The sequence below is a fragment of the Cariama cristata genome, unplaced genomic scaffold (genome assembly GCF_000690535.1).
Source record: "Cariama cristata isolate BGI_N322 unplaced genomic scaffold, ASM69053v1 scaffold8906, whole genome shotgun sequence".
NCBI lineage: Eukaryota > Metazoa > Chordata > Aves > Cariamiformes > Cariamidae > Cariama > Cariama cristata.
This window is the reverse complement of record NW_009620375.1, coordinates 3,268-12,593: the sequence shown is the minus strand read 5'-3', so window position 1 is coordinate 12,593 and position 9,326 is coordinate 3,268. Positions and strand designations below refer to the sequence as shown.

The following is a 9,326-nucleotide window of genomic DNA, read 5'->3' as shown; positions in this document are numbered from 1 at the left end:
CAAAATTAACACCATTGTAGGCTCTGCTTCCTTCTCCACATTACATTAGAAGATTATATTTAAATTAGATCTCTGTGAATGTTTGGAGATATTTCAACACTTTTTAAAAGAAAAAAAAAGTCTCAAAATTAGATGCTGGTAAGTTATTGAACAGCAATTAAACAAAGAGTGCCCTTCAGGGTATCTGTAATTTCTCCTAGTTTTCAGTCTGATGTCCACAGTGCTACATGTTGGAAAGCACAAGAAATTTTGCATGAATTTGATCACTCACATAGGCAGTTATACTTTGAAAACAATGTTTTTCGCAAGAATTACCAATGAAATAATGTTTTAGGACACAATTGAATTTGAAATAGGTAATGTTTTGAATAGATTTTTGAGTTTTATTGAAATCTTACATGAACAAGAAATTGGAAATACAATCACATCAAGGAACAAATTGCCACGGCTTTGACGTTTTTAAGCCAAACAAATTTTGTAGGGCAGATTTTCAAAAAGGTGTGAAGTTATAACAATTTAAAAACACAGTTAACCTACTTCTAGGAATGCAAAACATACAATCATGTTATTTTCAATACAAGAAAACTTAATTTGTTGTAATTTCTTAAAACTACTAAGACAAAGCACTAGCTTTTACTTTTATGTACAGCATACTCCTATGTAGTCTATCCCAAATCAAAAAAAAAAAAAAAGAAACTGTCCAAAACCAGAGGTTCTGCAAAATAATGATTGAACAGTGTGCCATTACTGCTTTTAAACTGCTAAAATGAAGCCTAAAATGATAAAAGCATTGAAACCCCATATGGAGTTCAGGAATTCTGCAAGCCCAGTAATGTCCAAGTGCATTTATGAAAAAAGAAAACTAAGAGACTCGAGTATATACACAATAGAGTGATTCTTCAGCCCAATACAAATGGCAGCCAATTGCTACTAAAGGATGAAACATTAAGCCAATTTTGTTTTGAAGGATGTAGAGCTATAGCCAATTCTATGTTTCCAATATTCTCAATCCCTCCTCACTTGTCTACTTCCACTGTTGCCCATAAGTATCCTGATAAAATTCCTGGTTGTCATTATTGTAACCATAGTTACCGGCATAGTCACCACCTTGCTGGAGCGGCTGTTGAGCGATGGGTTGGGAGCCCCAGTTCTGCTGGTTGTTGGTCTGACGGCGCTTGGAATCGGGTTGGTTGTACCCATCTGCCTTTCTCTTGCCTCCTACGTTGCCCCCACGGTTGCCCCTGGCTCCACGAGCACCGCGTCCTCTCTGCTGCTGTGCAGGACCCCCTCTCCCACCCCTGGCTCCTCTTGGCGGTCCCATGGGTGCCCCCCTCTGTGAATAGCCAGCTCTACCTCTTGGTGGTGGTGCTCCCCGCCCCCTAGGTGGTGGAGGGGCACCTCTCCCACCCCTTCCTCCTCCTCCTCTTCCTCTTATAGCATAGCCATCATCATAGCCGTAATAGGGATCTTCATAGCCACCACGGTAGTCATGATAGTCATAACCATAATAATCATCATAATAATCTTCATAGCCATAATAATCTGGGGGATAGCCATATCCACCTCTCCCTCCACGGCCTCTGCCTCTAATAGGAGGTGGCATGCGAGGTGGAGGGTAGTAATAATAGTCTTCATACCTATTAAGAAAGAGAAACATGCAATTATTTATCTTCAAAAGTCTCCCAAAACAAAGTTTAATTTTTCCCTTGCTGATTAACAATACACAAGATGGAGAACAGAAAAGTCATTCAGGTTCTTCTAAACTAGCTCGTGTTTTACAGAACTTCATTCTGCAGTATTACAGTAGTGCAAAAATGAACACTCACGCAGTACTTCTGGAGGCCTGTCTGGCAGCCTGACGTTCTTTTCTTTTCTTATCCGGTGGCTTTGCTAACACTATTTCAATTTCTTCCCCTTCTATCTCTTTCCCATTCATTTCATTCATAGCCTGTACAAAAATTAGAAGAGAAGCGTCTAAAAATTTGTTTCCATTCACAAGGAAACTAAAACTTACTGAAAGAAACCAGATGGTTGGGCTGCTCCAGGCTGAACTAGGCCATGGTGCTTCATTTCTGTGCTACTTGATGTTACATATCATTCTTTCAAGACCCACTTTATTCAGTAGTTACAGTGAAGCAGCATTTAAAAAAAAAACAACAAAAAACAAACCTCTTTATATCCTTTATATCATAAGTTAAAAGAATGGGATTAGAACATATTATTATTTTTTTAAAAAATCAGACATAACATCATCACTTTTTAATGTTCCTATATCCCCTAGAAATGTTTCAGAAATACACTGACAGTTCTCACTACTCACACTGTTCCTGTAAGCCAGGTAGAGCACATGCGCTCAAGAGAAAAAGAGTATTTTTATATTTGGGCTTCCTAGGTAGTTGACGGTGCTACATGAGTGCCTCTGAGGAAATCAAGTATTTCTGAGGACATGTAGTTAAGTGGGGGAAAAAACTTCTTAAACTTGGTGATCTCATCAAGTGAGGCAAGAATCCACCAGAAAAGTAATGTGTAATTTGTAATTATCAAATGCATGAACAAAGAGAACGTAATATACATATAAAAAGTACAATTAGGACTGCATCCCCCAATTCTTTACCTGGAGTTACCTGCTTTGCATTTAGTATTTCTGGGTATTAATACTTGCATTAACAAAGACTTTAGATATCTGTACAGCTACATGCCTCAAAAGCATTAGAGATCACAGTGATTTATTTCAAAGAAGGTATAAAAATAAGTAGACACTAGAATCAATGAGCCCATTCCACACATTAATACCATAATGTTTTCATTAAAAAACAAACACCACACCCATACACAAAAATATCTTACAAAATTCATAAACCAATTTAGTGGCCATAAATCAGTCACATGGGGTAGATGTGGTAGTATTTCAGCTTGTTTCAGAGAAGATGAGCATTAGAGATGCTCTGCCGTATTGCATATGATCTATCTTTTCTCATCTGCTACAAGTTTTCAGTTGCTCAAATCTAACAGAGCATTTAGAAGTAAGGTCTACTGGGAAGGGACTGAAGAGTGTTCAAATATATACTAAAATAAAACATGTCAGGAGGTGTTGCTGACTCACTCTTTCTGTCAACAACACTTACACTCTCTTGGACGTGGTCTAAACCTATACAAACCGACTTCAACTTCATTAAGTGTGAGTGACATTCATCCTAAAGCCAAACTCAAGAGTACTCTAAAGCCTAGTTTGGTAGGTAGGAAAATTGTAAGTGATGAAATGGTTATAAAATGTTTAGTAAGATTGAGTAAAGAGCCTTTGAACTGTCTACGTAGCCACATACAATACACTTGCTCAAGACTCCCAAGTGCCAAACACTTCCTCCCCTCCTTCCCCCATGAACTATGGATTTAAAAACCCAAACGGAGTAATTTCTGTAAAATTCAATCCACTGCATTACAAACAGCAGAGGTTAACGACCTTCTCAACTGCTCTTAGATACCAAGGAAGACACTTTTGAAGCTTACAATAATGACCTGCAATGTTTAAGTCATTTAGAAAACACCTTCTAGGGAGTATGTAGAGTTAAAAAGAGGTAATGCATTAAGGGAGTTGTTAATGCCATTCTTCTCCCCTTTGCAAGGCATTTTTTGAGTTACCTTGCAATTTCTATTCAATACTTTTGTCACTCCAAAACCACACACAGCCTTTAAATAGGGGTCTTTGAGAGAACTGATACCTTCTGTCAGTGTTTCCTCAGAAAAACTGGCTAGGTTGATCTTTTTTTTTTTCCTCTTCTCTAGACTCTCCTGCATGGGTCTATACCTCTTTTCCAGTCTACTTGTTAACTTGCTACAGTTTGTCCTTTGCAAGTTTCACATGCTCCTAGCTACTGAAATCATAGGAACAAAATCATTAGTGTTAAAATTCTCACAGTGGGAAGCTTTTTAAATGGGCTCTACAAACTGTCTTATCTAGATATTTAATGTAAAGAAATTCTTAAAACCATTTGTACAAAATAAAACTGCTCACATCAATTTAGCTAGGAAAGAATAATCAACCTACCTTGACTGCTGCACCTCTGTCCTCAAAATGAACAAAAGCATAATCCTTCAACTTCTTTACTCTTTCCAGCTTTCCAAATTCAGAAAACGATTTCTCAAGAATTTCTTCTGTCACAGTAGTGGCCAAATTTCTTACAAATAAAACTTTCACCTAGTGGAAGAATTAGAATGACAGCTATAATCTTTAAAAGTCAAACCTCAAAGGAAACTAACATAAACTAGTAAGATGTTATTCCCTCTCTGCATTAAGAAATTTTGGGCAACCTTGTGAATTCTGTACCTGTTTCCCCCCACCAAAAAAAAAAAAAAAAAAAGCGCCTTGTAGTTACCTGTATGAAGTTTCTACAACTTCTCTCCTTCCACAGTTCCCTTCCATGACCAGAAGAATATCCAACTTTGATTTTCTGCTTCTGGGATGCTACAAATCCCAGTAAAATTTTAGTAATAGACCTCAAGAGCAGCAAAGAGTTATCCCAGAACACAGGGATAAAGAGCACATTGTTCCCTATGCTGAACTGCACCTTCATCTCACTCTGGAAAACAGTTTTACAAAATACCCACCTAGTATTCATTATCAGCTGAAGCAGACAATGAATAGACTTACGTGCATATCCACTAGGATAACCCTGCACACTACTTGTTTAAATGTGAATAGTAGGTTACAACAGCATGTTCCTAACGTCTTACAATAACTAACTTGCAGTGCTCAGATCATGGCAGTTTGCATGCCTTACTACAAAAATGCCCTCTAATTGCTTTTTGTGTCTCAAAACTAGCATTGCTCAGCTGAAACAAATCTTTGTCACTATGACATAAAGAAATTCCTCCCAAAGCACAAGAGCATCCAGTTAAGTTTTTACTTACCTTCGCCATGACTTCTGGATCAGGTTCCTCTACTGGATCAGCCCATTCCACTGTCACAACGTTTCCCCAGACTTTTACTTTCCCACTCATCAGGCGGCGGCGAGCTTGTGCTGCTGACTTGTGATCCTCATATTCCAAGAAGCAGAATCCTCGATTCTTCTTTTTATCATCAGGTTGATGATACAAGATTACATCCACCAAACCCTCTGGAAAACAGGTCTTTAGTATTAAACTTCAAAGGGAAAGAAAAAAAATCTAGAGTCTACTCTAAAATGCCTTCACTTCTTTTTGTAATACACAGCCTCTGAATTTAACACCTGAAAGGGGGAAGAAGCACAAGCAAAACAAGTAACAGATACCCATCCAATTTACCCAGAAACAGGACACCTAGCACGTGAAATTCTCCAGAACAAACTTACCTCACAATTAGGCCCTGCAAAACATCAACCTGAACAGTTCACACAGAGTAACCTTTCTATATTTTGTTTTACCATTTTTACATTTTTGAAAAACAGTCAGCATTAACATGTGGCATCTCCCCTGCCTCCAGAGGAAGCTGGAAAGAATTTCTTCCACATCTCTCCAAAAACAGGAGAGAACTAAATGATATTCACTTTCTGTTTCCACCACTTCCCTGAACTATTTATAAATAACAATCCTAAAAAAAAAAGCAGTAGGTTAAAACTCTCCTACAGGAACAAGAGCAGGCAATCAAGACCTCAATCTCTCATTTAAAGCAGAAGCAGCCTTCCAGCGATGAGCTGACTTCTGTTCTTCTTACTTGTTGCATACACTAGGGAACAACATGGAAGAACTAACCAGAAGTTAATCTGTCATTAACTATTTCTACAATAGCATTCCCTCTAAATTGATTTAATATTCCCTCCTCCCCATCATTCCTCAACAATACATTTGTTTGAGGCTCCTCAAAAACTTGTCAGTTGTGAAAGGAGAATCTACTGTAGATCCAGTTACAAATACAGAGCCTTCAACAGGAAGCTAGAACAATGACAAAATTAGGACCTTTGCTTTTTTCCTGAGCTCATTTGTGCTGTTTCCATTTCAAATTGTAAACCTACAACATCATTCATTTAACAATCAATAAAACAGACACTAGTTCCTTTACACTCCACCATAAAATATATTTGATACATAATTTGATATATAAAATTTCTACCAGAAACGAACTTGGAACCCAACTTGGAAATAGTATAAATAATAGGTGAATGCATCTGTCAAATAACTAGACCTACAAGATAGAAAGACTGAATGGTATTTCAGGATAAGTTTGAAAAACTTGTTAAGAAGGTCTTACCTGTGACTTTACTGAACTCTTCCAATATATTCTCCTTAGTCTTGTTCTTTGGAATCGACCCAACAAATAACCTGTTGTTTGCCACGGAGATGCATACTCCAAGGTGCTTCCCAGGACGGATTTCATAGTTGTCACACTGAGAAAATAAAAAGCCATTCATTTGCTTTATCCACAATAATATGGAAAAAAGATCCCCCAAAACCATAAAATCAGCTATTTTGTTCATAATCTACTACTTTTAGACATAGCATTTTCAATGCACACTGCAAGAGAATTACTAGAACTGCAATATTTGGGTCAGCATTCACGTGGAAGAACATTGCCGAGCTTAGGTTTTCCACAGAATCTTTGGAAGTTCTGCTGAATGGAAAGCTGCAAAGAAACTGATGTACGAGCAACAACACGTAACAGATGCATGGGGTAAATTCATTCACCTACTGTTTATCTGAGACTTGAAAGATCTATCTAAACAATTGGTGACTGCTTCCTGTGCTGGGACTCAATGTCAGTCACTGCTGCTGTTATTAATAAGCAAATACATAGCATTATAGATACTACGAGTTCTTTCACTTTACTTTGACACTTTTAAACACCGAGCATATTTGCTGTGAGATACTCACAAGTCTAAGTCAGTGTGTGATCTTGTCCCCCCATCCCCCACAGCAGGGGGGGTTTTTTTTTTGCCCTTGTAAATGCTAGGATGCTACAAATTTTACTGTCAAGTTTTAAAACTTCCCATTAAAAAAAATTTAGTCCACTGCTTCATGCTTGTGCCCACAGTTGGATTACTCTGAACATCAAAACTCCCAACAGGTCTTTAAAGGTACAAGAGTTGAACCTTAAAAAAAAAAAAAAAAAAAGAATTCCAGATAGACGACATCTCTGTTTTAGGTAGGATTTTTAAACACAGCCTAAGAGGATGAATGTTTCATCATCAGCCAGCTTCTGAAAATCTCATCCAATTCTTTAAAATCAAGTTTTCAGCCATTTAAACATTTCAGGATTTTGCTTCACATACAACAGTGATTCAAAACAAAACAAAATTTTGTGTTCCAGTGCCATGAACTTAATCTGAATCTGCTTTTCAAATGATATCTTATTTTACAAAGCCATTTTACTTACAATCAATCCCACTCCCACTGGTACCTGCAAACACAAGCAGAAGGCCCACCTGGTGTAGAGAAACCAAGACTTGAAAATTTCAAGTTTATTTTCTGAAAGAACCTCACTTTGCTATCAAGGTTTAATTAGCTCCAAAATTTAGCACGTGTCTGCCCCATTTTCCTTTCCCCTAGTAGTCTACGAAAAAAATTTCACCTAAATACAAGCCTGGTCCCATGACCGGATATAATGGTACGGTGAAGGAGGCAGGGGAAAGGGAATCCAGATATAAGACTTAAGTGAATTTGTGTGAATATATTCCTTATTTGGTGCAATGTCCAGTGTATGGAGGTCAGTTTTCCATCAGTGGCACATTGCTCGCTACATCTCTTGTTACTTCAGCATCTTCCCTTTCATCTCCCTCAATCAATTACAATTTAAAGTAACAACTCTCAGCACCTTCAATTTGGTCCAAAAAAGAAAAAAGCTTCAAAACAATCTTCCCTTCATAAGTGACAGTAACTCATATCCACCAACTTCAAACACTGAAACCCAGAAGCAATCAATTGCAAAAACATATTGTTTGCATCTCTTTCAGGAAACATCCAAGCAGGTTCTATAAAGGAAAAACAGGCTAAGCAGGGACATGCAATCCCTAGTCCTGGAAGAGCCTAACGTAACAACCACAACTATTTCTAAATACATGAAAATATTTCAGAGAACAAACACAGAAACATTTAGAGGCAATGACTCCTTCTGAAGCCCTTACAATGCAACAGAGTCATTTCTTAAGTTTCCCTAGGTTTTGGGGGTCACCACCCTCCCACCATGCTTAACTAGATGTTTAGGGTTTTCCCCCTTTTCTTCATACAGGATCAGCTGAATTCTGCTAAGGCAAATGATATAAAGCATTTCACCTGTTTTGGTTCAAAGTACAAGCAGTATTTCATAGCCATATCCAAAACCTTGGGAGATACACATTGATCTGCCTAATTCTACTTCCTCCTCTCAGGCAGAGGCAAGGTCAAATGAACCGGGGCCCCAATCAGACTGCTGTTTCTCATTTTAACTTGCTAGAGATTGCTGTGTGTCCTTTGCCAAACCATCTAGATGCAGGCCAAGCCAGGCTTCCATGTAGTGAGCTGACTGCATGACTGCCATTGGAAAGAAGTAAAGGCCACTGTGAACCATAAAGAGCATCAAGTCAGAGACCTCCTCCACAGCAGCAGCAAAACAAAGCATCTCTAATTAGCTCTTTATAGTAGGAAGGGTGATAAAACTCAAACACAGTGAAGCTTCGGATTTCCAGTTCTAATCAAGTAAGCTCTTACTATAATCACCCAAGCACTCTAGCAGACTGCAGTAGGCTATAGCAGACTAAGGTCCTAAGAATAGAACATTATTTGTATATACTAAATGAAATCAGGAGGTAATTTTTAAGAAAGTAAAATTTTGAGTCTGTCAACGGATGTTTTAATGAAACACTTGACAGACTCCATCATCTAAGAGATTGCCAACATGCATGCTGTTTACATTATCTTGTCCAGTCTGAAAATAAGTTACTCACCAGTTTGACTGCTTCCTGTGCTGCATCTTTACTACAAAAGGTAATGAAAGCGTAACCTCTGTTTTGACCAGAAAGTGGATCCATCATGAGACGCAGATCCCAAATTGGACCAGCTTTCTCAAAGAGTGGTACCAATTCATCTTCATACAAGTCTCGAGGAATCTTACCAACAAAAACCTAAAAAGGAAGAGGACACTTAAATAAAGCCCTTTCAGAAATCCAAACTTACTTCTAATGCCTTAAAGTTTCTGGGAAAGGAAGTACATTGCAGCATGAACCATCACAGCAGAAACACTCTAGCCATCACTGCAATCATCATTATTATATGTCCTAATAAGTCTTCTAAACCTCCTGCTGTTAGTACTAGGTTTTACATATGGAAAAGCTGGTTTTGTTGGTTATACCGAAGAGGCTGTAAATTTCCACCACTGGAAA

At 38.1% G+C, this 9,326-nt stretch overlaps 1 protein-coding gene across 1 annotated transcript; it reads right to left on the bottom strand.

Moving 5' to 3' along the window:
* Positions 1–360: 360 nt before the first annotated feature.
* On the bottom strand, positions 361–9,068 carry HNRNPR (heterogeneous nuclear ribonucleoprotein R; the record flags this gene model as incomplete). The annotated part of the gene is made up of 6 exons (XM_009701604.1): positions 361–1,637; positions 1,827–1,948; positions 4,046–4,195; positions 4,909–5,114; positions 6,224–6,359; positions 8,892–9,068. Coding segments are annotated over 6 exons (1,404 nt in total), but the record flags the coding sequence as incomplete, so codon positions are not given.
* Positions 9,069–9,326: the final 258 nt, after the last annotated feature.